Source organism: Cetorhinus maximus, chromosome 4 (genome assembly GCF_964194155.1).
Source record: "Cetorhinus maximus chromosome 4, sCetMax3.hap1.1, whole genome shotgun sequence".
Lineage (NCBI taxonomy): Eukaryota > Metazoa > Chordata > Chondrichthyes > Lamniformes > Cetorhinidae > Cetorhinus > Cetorhinus maximus.
Window position 1 is genome coordinate 73,762,315 of NC_135882.1, and position 24,104 is coordinate 73,786,418.

The window sequence follows — 24,104 nt, forward strand, 5'->3', positions numbered from 1 at the left end:
TACCAGTGAGCCAAATTTCACAATTAAGCCCCAGTTATGCCAACCCCTAGGTTCATCCTATACAGTTCTACTAAACCTCAGGCATTCATTGCAAAATTATGTCAGATCAAATCACTCACCATGCTACCAAATTCCAGAAGTCCTGTTTCATTACTGTCAAGCTCTGAGATTCACCATCCGGTGCTACCAAAATTTTTAGGTTAGAAGAGTTTCGTGAATGCTTTTCATTGGAGTTCTTGGTGTCAAAGGAGCATTGGTGAGTTGTACAGGGATCTTGTATATGGTACACACCAATGCCATTATGCATCAGTAGTGGACAGGGTGCCGTTCAAGCAGGCTGCTTTGTGCTGGATTATGATGAGCTCCTTGAGTGTTGTTGAAGCTGCACTCATCCAGGCATGTGGACAGAATTCTGTCACATTCCTGACTTGTGTATCGTACATAGTAGACATGATTTGAACAGTCACTGCAGAATTCCCAGTCTTTGACCTGCTCTTATAGCCATGGTATTTATATACACATACAAAATGATGCACAGAAATTGTGAAATTCAATTTCTACACCACTGTTAAAATGAAACATTTTTCAAAAATAATGTAATTTGATTTATTCACTCATGGTAAATCAGTGGCTATGATAACTTCTGCATTGCATAATTAGCTTTTTACCATAAACAGCTATTTCTCACTTTCTGGGTGGAAACTTACTACCTTGAAATTATTTTTCCATCGGGAACAAACGTAGATCCGGGCCTCATGGTCTGTGAGTCTCGTCCTCCTGTGTGATCTTCCTGGAGGCAGCCTACTAACTGACTGCCTTACATTTGCCATCCAATTAAGGGTGGCAGGTGGATTCCTGAGGTTGCCGGCCCAATCAGAGGACCTGAAGCTTTGAAAGGCTGGCAGCCCCACTGGAAGAGGTGGATGCCGCTAAGGCAGCAAAGCGGGTGTGCAAGTGCTTCAACTTGGAAGTGCTTTTGGAGGTGTGCATCAGCTTCATGAATGATGAGGGCCAAAGCCAGTAAGCCTTTGGAGTGATGGGGAAACCCCTCCGGTGAATTTGTTTGGGTCGCGCGTGCAGCCTTTCCTGCCCATGTCCACAGAACTGTCAGCGGGAGGACGCTCCACCACCAGGAAGATCCTGGCAGTGTCCTCCCCACCCCCAACTTTAGCCTCATAATTCTAATTATTGACTATCCACCACTGTCAAGTAGGTAGCTGCTTCCATTGTTCACCTGCCTCCAGCAAGATCACCTGCAAGTAGGAACACACAATCCAGCAACCCAACTTCCAAATCCACAAGTTTACTCCTGGTCCCTCCTTTAAACCTGCTTCCATGGGATCAAGAAGGTTTTGCCAACTACAAGCCACACAGGTAATCTATTAGTGTAGAATTAAATACTGGTCTTCTGAATTGAAGGGGCTGCAACATAAGAGTACAATTAAACTTTTTAAGCACTAAAGTCCTATTTCGCTATGCTATTTGCAAATAAACGGATAATACAAAGTTTTGTGCAAAAAGAACTGATTTTTCAGGAAGATTGAACTGCCTGCAAACATTATAGGCAGAATGTTCACCTTGGCGGGCGGGAGCAGTAGGGAATCGGCAGCACGCCCACCGACAAATAAAAGGCCTGTCAAGGCCATTGAAATGTCAATTAAGTTAAATTTTTCACTGCCCGTCCAACCTTACAGTTGGCGGGCAGGCGAATAGGCCAAGCGGCCTTTGCATTTTGTTTGGAAACCTCATCCATGGGTGGGATGGGGTTTCCAACATCAAATAAAAATAAAATAAAATTTTAAAATTTCACTTTTAACATGTCCCTACTCGTGTGACAGAGTCACATGAGGGGACATGTTTCATAACATTTTTCACATCTTCTTTTGAAAACTCTTCATCTCCCTGAGGCAGCTCTGTGCCTCAGGGAGATTCACAAGCGCACACTCGCGCACATTCGCATTCACCCTGCTCGCCCTTCTCCCACCGCGCCTCCCCCCCCCCCCCCACCCCCCCCCCCCCCCACCAACCCACCACACAGGCAACGCTGAGAGCTGCTGCTCGCATTTCATGCTTGGCCCATCAGCGTGAAATTGCCTTCCTGCCTCGATTGCGGGCGGCGGTCAGCTTCCCGACTGCTCCCGCCAAGCCCACTTGACAAGGACTAAATTCTGCCCCATGTAATTCTTTCCTAAATTACACACTAATGTACAGCTGCTATGAACAAATCCTGATTCTTAAGATATCAAAGGTTTGTATAAATGATAATGAGTAGAACTCACATGATGCAATGACATAAACAGCTCCTTTCAGCATATACTTCAGCTCCTTCTCCCTTGCCATCGCAACAGCCTTGATAAAGATACCTTCCCAACTGTAAAGCTTCAAAAGCTGGAAGACAATTAAATATATGTTAAATAAGAACACCACTTAAAAGCATTCATGTAACTCTTCTTAACCTAAAAGTTGACAAAAACAATCTGATACAAGGCATTTGAAAGAAATGTCAACATACAAAAAATAAAACAAATCTGAGTGGCACCTAGGTGGTTCTTGGAATAGAATAATTATTTAAGATTCTACTCATTCCTTTAAATGATTTGGTTGGTCAATTAATTATCACACATATCAAGGAACAAAGTTAAGTCATGATCCTAAAGGCGGAATTGTCCCAGATTTGCACTAAGTATGGTAGCGGGCGGGAAAAAGGAAGTTATACCCGCTGGCCACAATGGCGGGTTTTCACGCCACATCATCCCAATCCCGCCTCATTAATCATGCATTCCCACAAAACATGCCATTTCGCTGGCGGGCGGCCTCCAATTCACCTGCCACACTGTCACCTCGTTACTTCCTCATGTCAGGTGCCATATTTCAAGTACAGCCATGCACAGACCGCTCATGCTTCCAGCCCAGGACTGCTGCACAGAAGACATGGCCCGAAAAGCAAAAAGACTGCAGCCCCCTGATTCAGGTACGCATCCCTGGAATGCCTTTTGGACACCTTTGGAGCCTGCCACGATGTCCTCCAGCCAGAGGAGGCCCATCAATGTCACCACTACAGGTTGGGAGCAGTGGCTGTGGTGGTCAGTGCCAATGCTGCACAGAAGAGGTTTGCCATCCGGTACAGGAAGCAGATGAATGGTTTCATTACTCTAAGCTCACAGGAACATGCTGGTCCCAGTCCCGGCCAGCGCACACACGCACACACCTCAGCCCTCACCCTCGTGAAGCCACTTGCACAAATCAACATGTGTCCCCACACACACCCCTGGGATGCCCCCCTTCCCCAGTAATGCCCTCATCCTGCAGGCTCTTCCATTGCCTGAGGCCACTCCTCCCCCTTCCCCAAGCAAGCCAAAGCCCTACAGCTGTTGAAAAGCCAACCCCACCTTCCAGCTGGCAGTGAGCCCCCCTAAAAGTGATGTGGTGCTGCCAGCAAAGCCTCACGCTGATGACTGCGAGTGCTGCCTGAAGCAAGCTAGGCAAACAAGTCTCAAAGTCCTGAGTGAAGTGTAGCTCGCCAGATACATGTCGCTTATGTTCAGTTGTGAAACATGTTGGTGTGATGTGCCCATATGATCCAGCGTGGGGAGATGATTCCGATGAGCAGGGCTTATAATGGTATGCAGATGTATTAAAATGAAGTTCCCAACATCCGGTGGTGAGAAAGGCAGCCCGCTATTGATGGGCAGAGCGGATGATTGCAAAATGGTTTCACAACGTTGTGAAACTGATTCTTGACCTTCCCGCCATATTGTCCACTGATACCTGCCAACGGGCATGCAAAATTCCAACCTAAGTTTGCAACTATGTAGAAAAGGAAATAGTTGCCTACACATGACCAGCAAAAAAATCAATTTTATTCCAAAACTAAACTTACCAAGAATGCAATAGGTGTAAGGCTCTTAGTTAGAAGTTAGAAGCAGTTCAGAGAAGATTCACTCGACTCACTTCTCAGATGAAGGGCTTACCTTATGAAGAATGGTTGAACAGGTTGGGCTTATATCCATTGGAGTTCAGAAGAATGAGAAATGATCTTATTGAAACATGCAAGATCCTGAGGGGACTTGAAAGGGTGGATACCAGGAGGATGTTTCCTCTTGTGAGAGAAATTAGAAATCGGAGACATAGTTTAAGACAGAGATGAGGAGAATTTTTTTCTCTCAGAAGGTTGTTGGTCTGTGGAATTCTCTTCCCCAGAGAGCTGTGGAGGCTGGATCATTGAATTGATTCAAGGCTGAGTAAGATAGATTTTTGATTGACAGGGCTGCCAAGGGTTATGGGGGGACAGACAAAAAAGTGCAGTTGAGACCACAACCAGATCAGCCATGATTTCATTGAATGTCGGAGCAGGCCTGAAGGGCCTAATGGCCTCCTCCTGCTCCTAGGTCTTATGTTCCTATGGCTCTATAAGGACCAACTGAATTGAGACAATGCAAGCAAATACATCAGATTTCATCTTCAAGTAGTAATGAGGAGCGAGTTTGCATTTATATGATGGCACCTTTCACAATCTTGGGATTCTCAAAGCTCTTTTACAGCCAATGCAGGATTGTTATAATACAACAAATATATCTGCAAGGCAAGGACCCACAAATAGAAATAAAACAAATGACAAGATCATTTTAAATTTTTTTAAGGTATCGGGTGGGAAATAATGACACTGGGAGAACTCGCTCCTCTCTTTAATAGTGCTATGAGATCTTCAATCTCCACAGGTGAGGATTGACTAGGCCTTGGTTTAACATCTTACACAGAAGGCAGCACCTCAAACAGTGCAGTGCTCCCTCAGTACTACACCGAAGTGTCAGTCCAGATTATGTGCTCAAGTCTCTGGAGTGAAGTTTGAACCCATGACCTTCTGATTCAAGGAGCAAAAGTGCTACCACTGAGCCTAGGCAAACACCTTTAAGTAGTAGCACAGAAACATTGTTTGGTCTATAGCAGGTTAAGCATTTGTTCTGAGAATGGTGCATAGTGCAGAGAAGCAGAGAAAAATAATAACCAGCTGCATAAAGTCATCTTACTAGATTTGCAATTAGACAGTGTTAACTCAAGGTCTTGATAACTATACGACAGCTTGTCCAGAGGTCATGTGAATGGGACAGGTCAGTGACAATCAAGGGACAGAAATAGAGCATTTGAGGCAATTATATCACAAAATTTGATTATTTTCAACAAAGTTAAGGCATTTTTCTTTCTTCTCTCCACAGAAATAACAAATCTAAAGTTGTAAAGAGTGAATCATTGGCTTCTCACTGCTACCATCCAACTCAACACAGGCCTCAATGTGAGATTGAAAACAAAACTATTCCATGTGCACAATGTACTCTTAGAATTCAACTGCAATTGTAAAGTGAAGGCAGAAATGCACAATGTATTAAAAACAACTTGCAATTTAAGCTCAATTGTAAATTAAAATATTTGGATTAACCATCATTAGAAGGGTACAGACAGTAGGTGATCATTCAATCCTGAAGGAAAGATAAAAATTTAAATTCAAAAGTCATAATTGCAATCAGATACAAAGCTTTTGTGCTGCTTTTACCCAGAAGTAAATTTAGGAGGAAGAGTAATTGAAAATCCAGTGCAAGCCAGGTACTGCAATCCCATTTATTCTTTACAAAGGTCAATTTTACATGGCTTTAGTGAAAAAAGATTAGCAATGTTCAAACGATCAGAGGCCTATCACATTATTCTAAAAGATCAGTCCGCTGAAGCCCTTTTAAGAAGCATAAAATTCTAAGCATACTGTATTTGGCAGTTACATTTATGCTGTAATGCTCAGAAGTTTGTAATTCAACTCAAATAAGGAGTACTGGTGGCATTGTATACTAAGCACAATGGTTCTCAGTCTGAATTCCAAGAATTTCCCTAAAAAGGCAAAACTACAAGAAGTCACAATGCATTAATTCTGTGAATCCCAAAAAGTGACCTCTCAAAAAAAAACTGACCATACAGTGTGAAACTGTTGTAGAAAGCAGACAATTAGATACTATTAAGAATATATTTATTCTATGCATTTGGCAAGATAGTTTCCATGCAGGATGGATAAATCAAAAGATAATTTGGCACTTTGAAAAAAAATCTTATTTTGTTGGTTTGAAAGTTCTATACAGTCCAATTGTATTTTAACTTTTGAATGTGGTTAGTTTCTTCGTAATTTAATCTGGATTGCACTAACCACAATACTCAAAGCACTAAAAGATAAAATGTTTACTAATCACATTTTAAAAAAATCTAATTGTTGCAAGCTTTGAAATCTGACACATTTCAGAATTGAACGCATTCATTATTTTGTATATTTTCATTTCATATCCTATATCCTTAAAGGAATATCATAAAAAATTAATTTGTTTACATACGTAGGTAGTAACCATTTTGAGGACAGAATTAATCAATTGGAGCTCCTGCTCAGAATTACTACATAATGAATTTCATTGCTAGAAAGTCTGTGTATGCAATTACGAACAAGTTCAGTTGTTTTGTTTGTACATGAAGAATGGCCATTTGCCAAAAGTGCTACAGAGCTGCAGATCCTATCAAAAATAACTGCCTTCAACAGAAGAACAGTTGAGGAAACAAAGGACGTACTTCACTACATCCTACATCACTACAGCACATGAAAGGTGTTACGAATTCAATGCTCTACAAAGAGAAATAGGGAACATAATCTGCAAAGGTGAAGCTTAGGTCATTAATAAATTTATCCAGAATCTGAAATTATCTTCAACTTAGTCACATCACCTATTCGAGATTGGGTATTTCAATATTTGGAATCACATATTTTACTGCTGCACTCTTTTGCTGTTTCAGTTTAGATCTTCCAGAGCTATCTGTGTAAGCTTCCTAACAGGACTGTGGGTGTACCTACACCACGTGGACTGCAGTAGTTCAAGAAGGCAGCTCAACACCACCTTTTCAAGGGCAACTGGAGATGGGCAATAAATACTGGCCAACCAGCAATGCCCACAACCCATGAAAGATTAAAGAAATAGTTAATATTAATGTATAGATTCTCAAAGAGGAACATTATTCTGATAGAAAGCAAGAGGGGAACTTATGAAGAGAGCTACAAGAGTCAAGGAAGTTAAAATATTTAAGACAGTTGAGAAGGTAGGTGTTTATGATTTTGAAGAGGCTATATTGTAAATAGCTATAGATTGTTTCCACAGCAAAAATTGGGGCACATATTTAGTTGGTCAAAAAAGAATTAGGGGAGATTAGAAAAAAATATTCACACAGTGGGTGGGTGGAATATGACATTCGCTGATAGAAACTGTTGCAGTAGTGCAGCCCATAAAATATTTTAATGGGGATTTTTATAGTTGCTGGTTATAAAAAAATATTAAATTATAAGGGGTGAGCAGGATTGGGTCAGTTGGCTCAAGGAGAAAAAACACCGTCACTGATGTGATGAGTTGAGAACAGTAAATATTCTGAATGAATACAATAACCTAGATAACAACGAAATCAATTGAAGTCAAATTCAGATCGTACTGCAGCAAGTGAAATCAAAGAAAGCAGCACAGAAATTAGAGGAATGGGTTGGACAAAATATGTATGTGGGCAGAAAAATGGTTCTAAGGCCAAATTTATCTCAGACAAGGACGAAATACTATACACAGGGGAAGGAAAAAGAGGCAATACATAAACACTTGTTATATTGTTGATATAGCCATGGATGAATATGGATGAGATCTAGGAGGTGTGATGATCCCTGTGCTGGAAAAACCCTATATTTTATTTTGTGCGAAGGCCCTTTAAGACCAACGTGGGCTGGAGTGTATTCTGAGAGAAGGTTAATTGGTTTCCTGATTATGACATCATCCAAGAGATTCCCATGTAAGCTGAAGTTGCCATAGGGATGAACAGCTAAGAAGCAAGGGTAAATAGAAAGCTAATTGTAGTGGGGTTGGGTCCCCCTAAGTTTTATGTTTGGAATTTTCTGATAATTTGTACAAACAGGAAACAAGCAAGGGTGCCTCCGAATGGAAGTTTTCTGTATGGAAGTCTTCGAATAGTTCCTGGTGCTGAAGTAGGCGTCTGAGAATAGAGCAGAGGCTGTTATGGTGTCTCTTAAGTGGTTGGAAAGAGAAAGGAACTGAAGACAAGAAGGGCAAGGGGTTGTGGATTGGACAAGACCCATTGCCATTGTTTCATTGTTGCCAGAGCCCACCAGACTGTTTATAGAGGTCAGAGAATGGACCCTCTGAGGATTCTGTGCCATCAGGACTATTGTGAACCAAGTGAAGGAGGGTTCATAGACGTGAGACTTGTCAGTGTTGACCGTGTCCAAAAACGTTGGATGGAATACAGCTGCTGCTAAATGGGACTCGGGTACTAAATTGAGTAGGAAGTGAGAGATTCCACATAGCAGAGGCTGAGTTGGAAAGACTGAGAGGTTGCACATGGTCCCACATTTGTGTGGGAAGTAATGTGCGTGCTTGTAACTACACAAGGCCTATCTTTGTTGTACACGTTGAGAGTGTCCGAAGACAAAAAGGCCTGAAAATTCGTGGCCTTAGGCAAAAAGTCTGAATATTTTTCGTGACGAGGAATCACGTAATTACAACACTTTTTATATGCATTTAAATCCAAATACTTCTGGTCCACTTCATATGGATGGAATTATTAGACTTCAAGTGGGTGGAAACATTGGTTTTTCCTTTGTTTACTTTCTCTTACCATCAAGACTGTGGACTATGCATTTGTATAAAATCACAAAAGTAATCTTAGCATCTCAGCATTCAATGCCGTTCGAGCATACTAACAACAGAACATGACCTTGCTGGATTATATACATGCAAAGCGAAGCAATGGACTATTGCAGTGCTTTGCAAACTATTTTCACATGTGACTCCATTTTCGTTTACCACCAACTTCTCAAGATTGGCCTTGCCAGCGATGCCTACATCCCATGAACGAATACATAAAAAAAAGCACGTGTTGTGTGTGTGTGTATAAAATCTCTTAAATTAACATGTCAACAAACCAAAACAGCAAAAAAGCAGGATCATAACATTCAGTATATTATTATTAAAGTTTGTGTGTTATGGATCAATATATCATCATAAATATGAAAATCTGTATTTTAATGTACTTTGTAAAAATGTTTTTATTTTATGTACTCATGTATGTTTCAGCAAAAAGCTCTCTATAATCCATGTGACAGAAGACTCACTGAAGCCCCTTTAACCCCCACCCACACACACTGTAATCAGTTACACACGCACACAACCTCTTCCCAAACTACCACACACTCATTCAGCAGTCCCTCTTCCCAACGCCTCCTGTTCCCAGGCACTTACTTGGCAGACTCTCTTCCCAAACCCCTTCCTCACTCATCCCTCCCTCCTCACCCACCTGCACTCACTCAACCATTCCCTCCCTTGCCACCCACCTCCTACTCACTAAAACCATCCCTCTCCCCAACCCAGACCCCAATCACAGCCTTGCCCTCCCTCACGACTCAGACCCACTCACTTAACCCTTGCCTCCCTCCCCACCCAGACCCAGTCACTCAGCCCTTCCCTCCCTTCCTCCCCATCCAGACTCACTCACTCATTCCCTCCTCCTTCTCCAGCCTTCCCTCATTCCTGGATTTCTCCACCTTGCCCAGATTTGGCTCCTTGTCAGTGGGTGGCTACAGCTCCTCCTTAGGTGCACCAATTGGATCCGCACTGCTGGGGAGGGCAAGCCACCAGTCCAGGGGATAGGAGTTTCAGGCCCCAGAAGTCCAGGGAGCGCAGCCTCTTCCATCACTGGGCTCTTGGATAGCACCAAAGTCCCAAGAAGGCCAAGCCAGAGATGGCACAAAGCAGTAACTGTTGCCAAGGGCAGTTTGTGGTTAAAACCACAGCTGGCTAGAATTTCCCTCCCTCCAACCCTGCACCCCCTCCACCCAGGGTCAGAGCCAGTGCCTGAAGCTGGCAGGTTGCAGTTGGGTTGGAGCTGAGTTGCTGCATTGGTAACAGGGCTTCTGATAGTAACAGATTACAGGGAAAGAGGCTGTGGATGGTTCCCTCGGGCCAGACTGAAGTCAGAAAAAAATTTAAAAGAGCGAATTTTGGGATCCAAAAGTCAGAATTCTGCCAAACGGTGGAAATTTCTCATCTCTGGTTGCTTTGATTATTTAAAGTGAAATTTACCTTTTTATTTGAAATATCCTTGACCTGTTAATTAATGTTTGAATTAAGCTGATTTTAGTTGATTTGTTACAGTCAAAGTTTTAAAAAGGGAAATCCTGTCCATCAGTTTTCTTCCCATTGGCTTTGTGTGGATTCCTTTTGTTTAAAAGTTATTGGTCTCTACTGGATCATAACAGAGGCTTGGTAGATTCTATGCTCAACGTGTCCAACTAATGCACAGCAGCAATTAAAAAATCAATACAATATTGAACCACATAGCTAAGGCCATAACATACAATTAAAGAAAGTTATAATAAAACAGTGTAACCCAAATCTTCAGCACATAATATAGTAGGTTTGGCTTTTAATGAACTGTGCTAGAGTTTTGTGTCATGAAGAGATATTAATGTCTATAATGTTAATGGAAATTATTTTTAAATTGGAATTGTAGTAGGGTAAGTGTCTGTGTGTGTCTTAATTGGATTAAAGCCAGCTAGTCTGGGTGCTTTGATGTATAGCAATTTGAGATGTGAATTAGATAAACTTAAGGAAGCTAAAAGGTAAAGTGCAATTTGCACATGTTGAATAAACCATCCAAATGAATGGGTAAAATCTTGCACCTAGATGGGAGACGCCAAGAATGCGTTTATATTACTAATTAAATTGGTGGAATGAAAGGATTATTGTTAGGAGAGGTAAAATTTTAAAAACCTAGTAATACAATGGAAAATTTACATTCAAAGGGGAAGCTAGGTATAAACAGAAAGGAGTTTGTATGTGTCAGTCAGAGGCATTTAAGATCTAACCAGACTGTAAGCCTACAACTGTGTCTGTAAAGGAAACAAATTGAAAGGTCAAATGTGCTTTGCCTGGTGTTTGTTTAAAGTCTATGGGTTATTGTTGCCTTGGTGAAGATTTACCTGGGAGTGATTAATTTGGTTTGTTTACAAGTTATTATAATTTGTAGACATGTGTATGTGTTTAGATTGTTGTTAAATTAATAAATGTTTAATTTAGTTTTATATATAAAAAAAACCTCTTGAGCCTTGGTGGTTTTATTCCTGAATTCATAGCTGCATCTCAAACATTCCAATTGAAAATAAAGGTTATGACATTGTTCAAGTTTCCCTCTGAGATTTAAACAACTCAGCCTTTACCAACTTCTGTGTAGTCAGTTCAGATGCCAAGCTGAGGCTAGTTGCTTCCCACTTGGAGAATGGGCCAACCAGAGCCATCCTTGTGCAGCTTCTAATAGTTGAACCAAATACTATGATGTAGATATCTGGAAGTACACTGCCTTTACTTTTATGCTAGGATCTAGCAGCAGCAGAGGAAGACCCAAAGAGAAAGCAGAAATTGCACACGTTTAAAAACTGCAATTAATCTAAAGCTTAAGTTAATGTTGGATACATCTATTCTAAATAAAATAAGTAATTTTAAAACTAGGTGCTTTGGTACTTCTCTATCAGGAACTCACTTCTGTCCCCACTTGTTGTCAGATTTTGTATTAAACATAAACAATACTTGGAAGTAGTTACTGACTGGAAAAGAAATATCTTGCATTCGCTCAAATTTTTCACAACCAAGAACAACCTTCAGAGCTAATTAAATAGTTTTGAATGTAGTCACTGTTATGTTGTAGGAAAATGTAGCAACCAATTTGCACACAGGGTCCCACAAGCTGCACTGAGATGAATAATCAGATAACCTATTTTAGTTGTGCTGATTGTATCCACCTGAGGAGGTAGTTGGGACCTCATCTGGAACTCAGCAAGTTTGTGAAAACAAATCATTTTATATTTCGTGTTTGCAAAGGTTATTACTTGCAGATTAAAGATTAGATAAATGCTCAGGGTGGATTATGCAGCAATTGACTCTGCCCAAGTACATCAAAACCAAAAGAAATGTGATAAAGAACTTTGAATATTTCCTCTGCTTAGAGACATTAAAGCTGTCTATTATAATCGTATTTTATTCAAGAAACACATTCACAACCTGAAGGCTGAACTACAGCATAATTTACATGTAAAAATTCATATATAAACTAAGTAATCAGGTTAAAAACATGCAAGCATGTAACAATCATGCAAGAACAAAAATAGACAACCAAATTAAGTAGGTAAGAAAGAAGTGGCAGACAGGATATTAAAAGGGTATTACTGAATTAAAATTTATATTAAAATCCAAAACACACCATTCCTACATTATAGGTGTTGATAATAGATATAAATTTAATCACTGAAGTACTTCATTGAGGACCTGAACCAAGTTAAGGAAGAGGGCTGCATCTGTACCTTCCTGTCCTGTCCTGTTTCCTTCAATTTACAGGGTTGAATTTGGTCAAAATTCTTAGTTGCCTTGATGCTCTAGGCCTGATGGTGGTGACCAGTTCTGAAACTGGGCAGATTGTTTAAGGAACTTTCTGAACTTAGCACAAATGTTAACTCTTGTAAAGTTTAGAGCTTTGTGACATGAAAGGTGTTGTTATACAACTAGTACTGAGGGCCTAAGGTCAATCTCAGCTCAGGATTTTCAAGGCTTTCACCTCTGACAGAGGTAACTGCAGAACCTTGTGACAAGGGGTATGCGCTCATGTCTAGATGGCATTACATCTAGTAGCATTAGCTGCATACTGTTTTACCCACACCATTCATTGAGTGTCGAGAGCCTCCTGAATCTCACTGACCTCACTCCACAGCCTAGATTCAGAGACTGTTACATCGTCCAGATATGTCCCTTTTTGAGGCCAGAGGAAGAGAGCAAAAAAAACCAAATAGTGCATAAAAGCCATACTAGGTTCCAGTGATCCTACAATAAGAGTGGATAATAAATGCAGCCCTGCTAGTGTAATCCACGTTCCAAGAATAAAAGCATTTTAAAATTATCTCTTATGAAATTAATATAGTTAATTAAATAGAGTATAGTATATACATTGTACAAACTTAGCTATTTCAATGCTCTCTTGGCCGGCCTTCCATCTCTCACCCTCCATAAATTAGAGCTCATCCAAATTGTCCTGCTACCATTACTAAGTCACGTTCATCCATTACCTCTGTGCTCACTGACTTATATGAGCTTACAGTCCAGCAGTGGCCTTAATTTTAAAATTCTCATCCTTATTTTCAAATCTCTCCATGGCCTCACCTCTGTCCATCTCTGTAACCTCCTCTGGCTCTACAACCCTTTGAGACCTGCTCTTTTAATTCAGACCTCTCGCTCTACCACTGGCTGCTTAGGCCCCAAGGTCTGGAATTACTTCCTTAAACCTGCCCATGACTCTACTTCTCGCTTCTTAAGATGGTTCTTAAAACCTAGCTCTTTGACCAATCTTATATTTATCTGTTCTCATATCTCCTTATGTTGCTTGGTGTCAAATTTTGTTTGGTAACATTCCTGAAGTGCCGTGGGATGTTTTATTACGTTAAAGCCATTATACAATGCAGGCTCTTGTATACATTATAGCCAGAATTTTCCCGTCGACGATTTGGGGGGGAGCCGCTCGCTGACGGAAAAATGATGCGGAATGACATCGGGAGGAACCCCCGACGTCATCTTGGTCCCTTTAAATTTTTAGGAAGGCGGGCAGACAGCGAAATCAGCTGTCCGCCCGCCGATCTGTCAGTAGCCAATTGAGGCCATTGACAGGCTAATTAAGATCATTAAAGACCTGCCCGTCCAACCTTAAGGCTGGTGGACAGGCCAGGAGCCCCAGCAGGTTTCTGATAATACATGAAACCTCATCCACTGGCGGGATGAGGTTTCATGTCCATTATTAAAAAGTGTAATAAAGTTTATGTTGTTTTTATTAACATGTCCCATCTTGTGTGACATTGTCACATGAGGGGGACACGTTAATAATACTTTTATTTTTCTATTTTTTAACTTTTGTGCACTGTCACTAATCTCCCTGAGACAGCCCTTAGTCTCAGGGAGTAGTGCGCTCTTTCACGCGCATGCGCGAAAGAGTGCACTTTGACAGAAGGCCGCTGGGCGGGCCTTAATTGGCCCGCCCACTCAAAATGGCAGCGGGCCCCGTTTCGGTGGTGGGGGTCGGCTGTCTGCCCGCCGCCAAGCCGGTGGGGCCCACATGCACACCAAGGGCAAAATTCTGCCCTATATATATATTATATATGTTGCTTTATTATACAGCTATTTTTTAAAGTGTATCGGACTATATAAACTTCACCTCCACAATGTATCCACCACTGCCTATTATTGACCAAGTATATGCTGCAATTTTTTCAAACACTAGGAGCTATGTGTAAATGATCCAACGTGAATAGTTGACTGATTTTCTTTCTCCTCAGTCTGAGTTTCAGTGGACAATGAAACCTCAAGCTCATGAAGTGGTGTCAGAGACCAAACCTGTGCCCCAACACTCAATGCCAAAATCCATTTGCACAATGTACCATACTATTATTCTTTATCCTTTCTCCATAGCCAAGTTCATTTTTCTATAGGAACAGAAGTAGGACATTCAGCCCCATCATACCAGATCTGCTATTTAATTAAATCATGGCTGATCTGCATCTTTGGCTCCCCACCTTGGTACTATAACATTTCATACCCTTTCCCAACAAAAACTTAATCGCTCAAATTTTTAAATTTCAATTGACGTAACTGCAACAGCTTTTGAGGGGAGAAAAGAGTCCCAGGTTTCCACTTGTTCTGTATAGAACCTTGGTGAGGCCACAGCTGGAGTACTGTGTGCAGTTCTGGATGCCACATTATAGGAAGGATATGATTGCACTGGAGAGGGTGCAGAGGAGATTCACCAGGATGTTGCCTGGGATGAAACATTTAAGTTATGAAGAGAGGTTGGATAGACTTGGGTTGTTTTCGTTGGAGCAGAGAAGACTGAGGGGCAACCTGATCGAGGTGTACAAGATTATGAGGGGCATGAACAGGGTGGATAGGGAGCAGCTGTTCCCCTTAAAGTTGAAGGGTCAGTCACAAGGGGGCATTAGTTCAAGGTGAGGGGCAGGAGGTTTAGGGGGGATGTGAGGAAAAACTTTTTTACCCAGAGGGTGGTGGTCTGGAATGCACTGCCTGGGAGGGTGGTGGAGGCGGGTTGCCTCACATCCTTTAAAAAGTACCTGGATGAGCACTTGGCACGTCATAACATTCAAGGGTATGGGCCAAGTGCTGGTAAATGGGATTAGGTAGGTAGGTCAGGTGTTTCTCACATGTCGGTGCAGACTCGATGGGCCGAAGGATCTCTTCTGCACTGTGATTCTGTGATTCTATATGATTCTGTGACTCTCCCACCAGAGGAAATAGCTTCTCAGTATCTACCCAACTGGATATATTTATCATTGAAAACACTTTAATCACCTCTTAATCATCGATAATCAAGGGCATACAAGCCTAGTATATGCAATTTGACCTCATAATTTAATCCTTTTAGCTCTAGCACCTTTCTGGTGAATCTATGCTGCACCTCCTCGAAGGTCTGTGTATCCTTTCTGAGGTGTGGTGCCCAGAACTGAATGCAGTACTGTAGATGTGGTCTAACTAGAGTTCTGTACAGCTGTAACATAACTTGTGACCTATTGTGTTCCAACCCCTTTGAGATAAAACACAATATTCCATTAGCCTTTTAAATTATTTTTTGTACATGTTCAGTAACTTTGAGTTATCTTTGTACTTGGGCCACCAAATCTTTTTACTGATGCACAAGTCCCTAGCTTCTCACTATTGAGAAACTAAAAAGTGGGTGACTTCATGCTTTCCCACATTAAACTCCATCTGCCACAGTTCTGTCTACTTACTTAACTTAGCAATGACCCTTTGTAACTTTCTGCTCCCATTTGTATTATTTACTGTGCCAATGGAGTTAGCATCACCAGCAAACTTAGATACATAGCTGTCAATTCCTTCATCCTGGTCACTTATAAATATTGTGAAAAGTCGAGGCCTCAGTATAGGTCCCCTACCTCCTAACCAATTGACTTCCAATTCTATGCACTCTCTATACTGACAATTCATGTACAATACTAGTATAGTGCCTCTTCCACAATTTATGTTTTAGGAAAACTTTTCAAAACAGTAGGCTCGATTTGGCAGGTCAGGTTGAATCCGCAAGGCTCATGCACAACTGTCTTAACACTCTCCGTGGCCCACACCATTCACACCACCACAATCATGGATCTTACAAAAACCAGAAAACCTTGGGGACTATGCAATCAATCACCTTGAAATTAATAAAAAGAAATTCTGCCAACCATCTGCAGAACCCTCTCCATGCCATTTAGCAGCATGGAGCCACTCCAACTGTTCTGCTGGCAATCAGGGCAAATGTCTCAACTGTGACTGCACAAGTGAAGGACTCCCATTCAAACAACTCTATCACCACACTTTGGCATAGAATGCATATCCTCCATTGTTGGCAGACCAGCTTCTCATCAATGGAGCAGAGAGGCAGAGATCTGCGAACTTAAGGCCATGTGTATTCAAGAGAGACTGTGAAAGATTAAGAGGGGATTTTTTTTTTCAATGTAAAAGCCTGGCCTGCTATAGAATTAACAGATGTAATAGGCCCTCACATAAGATGCATCACTTCAAAAGCACTTTAGTCCCACGTTTCATGCCATTTAAGGAAGTTCCATCTTGAAATGGTTCATATCACAGTAAAAATTTAAATAAAGCTTTAATTCTTTTTAGACAAGTGATAAATTAAAAGTACAATTACAAGGAAAAACAGTGACAACACATAATATAGTTGCAGTCTTGTTGTCGAGGATGAATAAATCAAGATTAGATATGGCGCTTTCAATCAACTATGTTTACATTATGAATTTAGAAAGTTTATGAAATACATTTTTTCCCTGAGAATTATTACTTTGTTCATTTACATGTTGGAGTTCATCCCTTAATGTTGGCAACCTTCCATCTGGAAGGATCATTTTATGGAAGCATTCCAAAAGTTGAGAGTAGGTGAACGCATGAGAGGCCTTAGAAGGAGATTATGTTTTATTCCTCTTCATGTTTCACATTTACAATATCTTTCCTTTTTCTACAAAGAACAACATTCTGATCGACAGATAAAGCTAACATCCAGTTAATTAGAGTACTGGAACAGTACACTACTCCCATTGTTAGAACTCAACAAGTACTGTAAAATACAAAAGTTACCAAATAACTAATTAACAAAAATGAAATAGTTTGATTCTATGACATAATTTTCTGAAAAGCATTCAATTGTTGAACAGTATCCCTGGCTCCTACTCAATCAAATGCTGTTTCCGACAATGAGGTGGTGGGAGGTGGTGGGGGGAGGGTGGTGATGAAGAACGGGTAGAAGAAGGAGCCGGGGGAGGGCAGTAGGGGAGCATCGGAGAAGCTGAGAGAATCATGAAGGACATTTTTACTGCAAATGACCCTACCTAATATGCCTGTGCCTAAGTGAGCAAAGTTAATGAAAACCATCTGCTCTAACATTTTCCATGCAAAAATCCATGCATTTAGGCAAAATTTACAAATTAAATGGTCACTGGTCTTAAAGTGGCAGGAATGGTGAAACTAGCTGCTTGGGTTCCTCTGAAGCCTATTCAGGATGCACTGCAAGTTGTAGACTTCAGCATTGATGAGCAGGACAGAAATTTCAGTGCCATTGCAGCCCTCAATAATGGCTTACTTCTCAGAGTTTTCACTATTGGAGTTTAAGATCCGGGCCAATAATCTCTAATAATAGGAACTATATATTTAAAAGCATACACCTCAATTCTGTTATTCAAATAATGTTGATTTTTGAGAAGGTTCTGATGTAAGAACATAAGAAATAGGAAGAGTGGGCCATTTAGCCCCTCAAGCCGGATCCACCATTCCATAAAATCATGGCTGACCGGATTGTGGCCTTAATTCCATTTTCCTGCAAGCCTCCCATAACCCTTGGCTCCCTTGTACATCAAAAATCTGTCTAATTCAGCCTTGAATGTATTCAATGACCCAGCCTCCACCGCTCTATAGGGTAGACAATGCCAAAGATTAATGACCCTTGAAATCTCCATCTTTAATGGGAGACCCCTTATTTTAAAACAGTGGCCCTAGTTCTAGATACCCCATTAGGGTAGACATTCTCTCAGCATCTACCATGTCAATCAGCTTCAGAATCTTAGATATTCCAATAAGATCACCTCTCATTTTTCTAAACTCCACTGAGTATAAGCCCAACCTGCTCAGCCTTTCCTCTATCCCAGGAATCAACCTAATGAACTTCCTCTGAACTGCCTCCAATGCAAGTATGTCCCTCCATAAGTAAGGAAACCAAAACTGTACGACTGTACAATGCCTTGTGTAGTTGTAGCAAGACTTCCCTACTTTTATAAAAAGCCTAGCATTCTATTTGTCATCTTAATTTCTTGCTGCACCAGCATGGTAACTTTTTGTGGTTCATATACAAGAACATCCAGAGACCTCCATACCATAACATTCTGCAGTCTCTCTCTGTAAGAACATAAGACACAGAAGCAGGAGTAGGTCATAAAGCCCATCAAGTCTGCTCCACCATTCAACGGGATCACAGCTGATCTTCTGCCTCAATTCCACTTTCCTGCCGCTCCCCATATCCTTTGATTCCCTGAGAAACCAAGTATCTGTCTACCTCAGCCTTAAATATATTCAATTATGGAGTTGCCCCAAACCTCTGGGATACAGAATTCCAAGGTTTACAACCCTTTTGAGTGATGATTAAGTAAATAATAAAGAATGTGATTTTGTACTCTTCCCCCACCAAAGTGGACAACCTCACATTTCCTGCATTATACTCCATCTGCCAAATTTTTGCCCATTCATTTAACCTACCTATATTCCACTGACAATTTGCTTTCCTACCTATCTTTTTATCATCTGCAAATTTGGATACAATATACTCAGGTCCTTCATGCAAGACATTCATATAGATCATAAATTGTTGAGGCCCGAGCACAGATCCCTCTGGCACCCCACTAGTTACAATTTGCCAGCCTGAAAATCATCCATTTATCCTGACTCTCTTTCTCCTGTTAGTTAGCCAATCTTCTATCTATGCTAATATTTTACTCCCAAATCATGAGCTCTTATCCTCTGTAGTGCTTTTTGGAAACCCAAATATACTACATCTACTGGTTCCCCTTTATCCACCCTGCTCGTCACATCTTCAAAGAACTCTATTAAATTTGTCAAACACGATTTCCCTTTCTGCTTGATTGTAGTATGAATCTCTAAATGTCCTGCTGCTACTTCCTTAATAATGGATTCCAATGACAGATGTTAGGTTAACTGGGATTTGGCTTTCTCTTTCTGAATCCCTCCCTTCTTGAATAGAGGTGTTTCATTTGCGGTTTTCCAATCCGTTGGGACCTTTCCAGAATCTAGGAAATTTTGGAAGGTTGCAACCAATGCATCCACTGTCTCTGCAGCCACTTCTTTTAAGATCCTAGGATGCAAGCCATCAGTCCAGGCGACTTGTCAGCCTTTAGTCCTATCAGTTTTCCTAGTAATTTTTTTGCATCTTGATTTTCTATTATTGGTATGCTATTTGTGTCTTCTACTGTGAAGACAGATACAAAATACTTGTCTAAGCCTCTGCAATTTTCTTGTTTCCCATTATTGATTCCTCCATCTCACCCTCCAAGGGACCAATGCGCTGAAAAAGGGTCATACGGACTCGAAACGTTAACTCTGTTTCTCTCTTCACAGATGCTGCTAGACCTGCTGAGTTTTTTCCAGCATTTTCTGTTTTTGTTTCAGATTTCCAGCATCTGCAGTATTTTGCTTTTAGCTCGCTTTAGTTACTCTCTTCCTTTTTGTATACTTGTAAAAGCTCTAACTGATTTTATATTTCTTGCTAGTCCTCTCATTTTCTAATTCCTCCTTCTTTATTTTTTTTGTCATCTTTTGCTGGTTTCTAAAATGTTTCCAATCTTCTGGCCCACCATTAATTTTTGCAGCATCATATGCATTTTCTTTCAATTTGATACCATCCTTAACTTCCTTAGTTCTTCACGGATGGTGCATCTTTCTTGTAGATTCTTTCTCAATGGGATATATCTTTGCTGAGGGTTATGAAATATTTCCTTGAATAGCCACCACTGCTTCTCTACCCTCTTACCTTTTAACCTATTTTGTCAGTGCACTATATCCAATTCTATCGTCATACCTTTGTAATTGCCTATATTTAAGACTTTGGGCGGAATTGTCCCAGATTTACACTAAATGCGGCAGCGGGTGGGTAAAACAAGGTTTTACCCCCGCCCCCCCCGGCTGTGATGGTGGGTTTTCATGCCATATGGTCCCAAACCTGCCGCATTGCTTATGCATTCCCATGAAACACACTGTTTCCATGGTGAGCGGGCTTTCATTCGCCCACTTCACCATCACCTCGCCGCATGCACACATCTCAGTGCTTCCAGCCCACGACTGCTACAGGGGAGATGTCCACGAAAGGCAAAAAGACTGCAGCTCCCAGGTTTAGTGATGCATCACTGGAATGCCTTTTGGATACCGTGGAGGCCCGCCATGATGTCCTCTACCCATGCTTTGGCTGCAGGATGGGCAGCGGCGTGACCAACCAGGCTTGGGAGGCAGTGGCGGCTGTGGTCAGCTGCCACCGCCTTCAAAAGTGGACAGCCACCCAATGCTGCAAGATGATTGATTTCCTCTGCTCCACCAGGGTAAGTCATTCTTCTCACACTCTCAATTCACACACTCTCAAACCCATCAGACATTCACAGGGATTTCACTCAGTGCCAGGTCTAGGGACATCACCATTCACTTTCTCACACACACCTTCATTTTCCTTATCCCGTCCATGGGGCCACTCACCATCCACACATGCCAGACATACTTATCATCTGGCTTGGCAGGCGTCCTGCTTACACTCTCTCCATCTCTATTCATGCAGGACAAGCTGGCACACAACAACAGGGAGAGGTCGCAGATCAGTGGAGGAATGCCTGATATCAAGGTCCTCACTGACTTTGAAAACAGAGCCATCCAGCTGGCTGGCGAGGGTCTGGACCGTTCCTGTGCTGACGGTGAGGTCAGCGATGCTCTACCAAGTGAGGACCCAGCAGTGCAACATCAATCAGACAACCATGCTGTGAGTGATGTGTCCTGTTTCACAGGCCACTGCCATGCACTTATTACCTCCTCTTGCTTCCGCAGGCAGATGTAGGAATCAGCCGACAGAGTCCACGACGCAATCAAGTCCCGAAGAAACCTCGAAAGAGGAATCTGAAGGTACTCCCCTTGAAGTCCCGTCACAGTGCTCATCAACACCCTCTGCCAGCATGGAGACACACACCTCGGTGGGACCTAGCTTTAGAATAGCCTTGGGATCGCAATCTGGTGAGCACATCGCACTTTCTGATCCACAGCAGGTGGCGGCAGGGGCCTCCTAGGTGTCCGGCACTCAGAGGATTGCTGGAGCCAGAAATTTGCTGAGTCTGAGTCAGATGACAAACCTCTGGACTTGGTCATACCTCAGTCGCTGAAGCTGCAAAGGAAAGCTCGGGAACATTAGGAAGGGATGTCCGCTGCAATCCTCAGATTGCAAGGCACCATAGAGGAGTCCATCCTGCTTCAGGCTGAGGTGATAGCGCTGGCATGCCAATGCACCAAGGTCAACACTGGTAGGATGGCGGCCACTTGGAGACCTTGGTTCAGGACATCGCGCCTGCACTGCTGCATGGCCTCAGCTCCATCGCTGATGCCATAGTTGGCCTCCAACAATGTGTATGTGAGACGGGTGTGGGCAGCTCGATCTCACTCCAGCTCAAGGAGACAGCCAGGGGCCTTGGACACCCATAGGGAGGAGGATCAGCAGGTGTCCCCTGCCCCCAGGGCCATCCATCCAGGTGGCTCTGGGAGTGTCCGGCCCATCTGAATCCCCTCTTCCTGTGACCTCAGCAGCTCCAGCTCCACAGGCTGAGGAGGGTGCCACTGCCACACAGCAGGACCCCGAAAGCAGGCTGGAGCCCCTCTAGGTTTGGCTCTCCAGGCGACACCCATCAAGGTCATCACAGTCAACAGACTGCATCCACCTCTATTGTGGATGTCCGGAGAGCTTGAAAGGTTAGGAAAGTTAAGAAGATGTAACTCTTTTGAGTCAAAACAATAAACTAAATTAACAAAAACAAGGGAGAAATCAAGCACAGCCCCTAAGTCAGGTCAGCTGTAAAATCAAGGAAAAAACTTTTAAAGGAACCTTAAAAACATCAAACTAAGATGTGATTAAAGGGGTCAACGAAACACCCCAGTCCCCGTGGTGCCCACCGGGCACGGAAGGCCTCGATGGTGCCGGCAGACACCGCGTGCTCCCTTTCCAGGGACATCCGGCCACGAACGTAGCCGCAGAAGAGGGACAAACAATCGGGCGGGACTCCCCCGTCGATCGCCCGCTGCCTGGACCTGTTGATGGCCAACTTGGCCAGGCCCAGGAGCAGGTTCACGAGGAGGTCCTCCTCCTTCCCGACCCCCTTCCGCACCGGGTGTCCGTAGATCAGGAGCGTGGGACTGAAGTGCAAACAAAATAGTAATAAAAGATTTTTTAAATAACTAAAAAGGGAGTGCAGCCTAAGACACCCTATATACGCATGGTCCACGGACTCCACAAGACCGCAAAAAGGGCATGTGTCCTGGGAGTCCGTGAACCTAAACATCCTCCTATTGTAGGGGACTGCTGCATGCAACACCCTCCAACCCAGGTCCCCGATAGAAAGGGGGAGAACCCCTCCGTAGAGGGCCTCCCATCGGGGGCCTCCGCCGCCGGACGGCAACAAGGCACGCCAGGGCGTGTCCGGGCGGCGGACCAGGGCGAGAAAATGGAAGGTGTGCAGCAGCAGTCCGTACAGAAAACCCCTCCGCACCGTGCCAAATGGCACGGAGGGCATGTCCCCGAGGCGGCTCATATTATTGCGGGGCACCGGCACCCGAGGGAGGGTTCGGGGCCTGGGGCCAATGTGGAATTCCGTCCGAACAGGGGAACGTTCAGGCGGAAGATCATCACGCACCTGGGCCACCTCGAGACCTAAAATGACTTCGGGTCCGAGCACGACCGTCCTTAGGTCTTGGATGGCATCGGCTGCGACCTGGACACTCACTGACGCGCAGCGCGCCAACTCCTGCGGGAGCATCCAGCCCAGTCCTCCGCCACCCAGCACGTCCCCGACCCTGGTCACCCCGGCAGCCACAGCCCTCCTCTCCGCCAGCCACTGAAAGGGACGGAGGGGCGGATTCCTGAGCAGCGGCTCTCTGACGACAGCCGCTACTCCTGACGGGGGAGAGCTGCGTCGCGTGGCGACCACGTTCCAGACTTTGATCAGGTCCTGGTAAAAGACGGGCAACACCTGGAAGGAGCCACCGAGGCCCCTCTGATCTACAAACAGGAGCTGCACGTCAAAGAAGATGTAACTCTTTTGAGTCAAAACAATAAACTAAATGAGCAAAAAGAACAAGGGAGAAAACAAGCACAGCCCCTAAGTCAGGTCAGCTGTAAAATCAAGGAAAAACTTTAAAGGAACCTTACAAACAAACATCAAACTAAGATGTGATTAAAGGGGTCAACAAAACACCCCAGACCCCGCGGTGCCCACCGAGCACGGAAGGCCTCGATGGTGCCCGCAGACACCGCGTGCTCCCTTTCCAGGGACATCCGGCCGCGAACGTAGCCGCGGAAGAGGGACAAACAATCGGGCGGGACTCCCCCGTCGATCGCCCGCTGCCTGGACCTGTTGATGGCCAACTTGGCCAGGCCCAGGAGCAGGTTCACGAGGAGGTCCTCCTCCTTCCCGACCCCCTTCCGCACCGGGTGCCCGTAGATCAGGAGCGTGGGACTGAAGTGCAACCAAAACAGTAACAAAAGATTTTTTAAATAACTAAAAAGGGAGTGCAGCCTAAGACACCCTATATACACGTGGTCCACGGACTCCACAAGACCGCAAAAAGGGCAGGTGTCTTGGGAGTCCGTGAACCTACACATTTTACGATTATAGG

General features: G+C 43.3%; 1 protein-coding gene and 1 long non-coding RNA gene across 4 annotated transcripts in view; one reads left to right on the forward strand and one right to left on the reverse strand.

Moving 5' to 3' along the window:
- Positions 1-24,104, forward strand: part of LOC144679694 (uncharacterized) — a 352,834-nt gene that overhangs the window by 313,869 nt on the left and 14,861 nt on the right. The window lies entirely within an intron of this gene.
- Positions 1-24,104, reverse strand: part of LOC144679688 (ATP-binding cassette sub-family C member 9-like) — a 311,571-nt gene that overhangs the window by 190,191 nt on the left and 97,276 nt on the right. For all 3 annotated transcript variants that reach the window (XM_078540318.1, XM_078540317.1, XM_078540319.1), the window contains one exon: positions 2,280-2,388. In XM_078540318.1, coding sequence (XP_078396444.1) covers positions 2,280-2,388 — 109 coding nt within the window. The remainder of the gene's footprint in view (positions 1-2,279; positions 2,389-24,104) is intronic.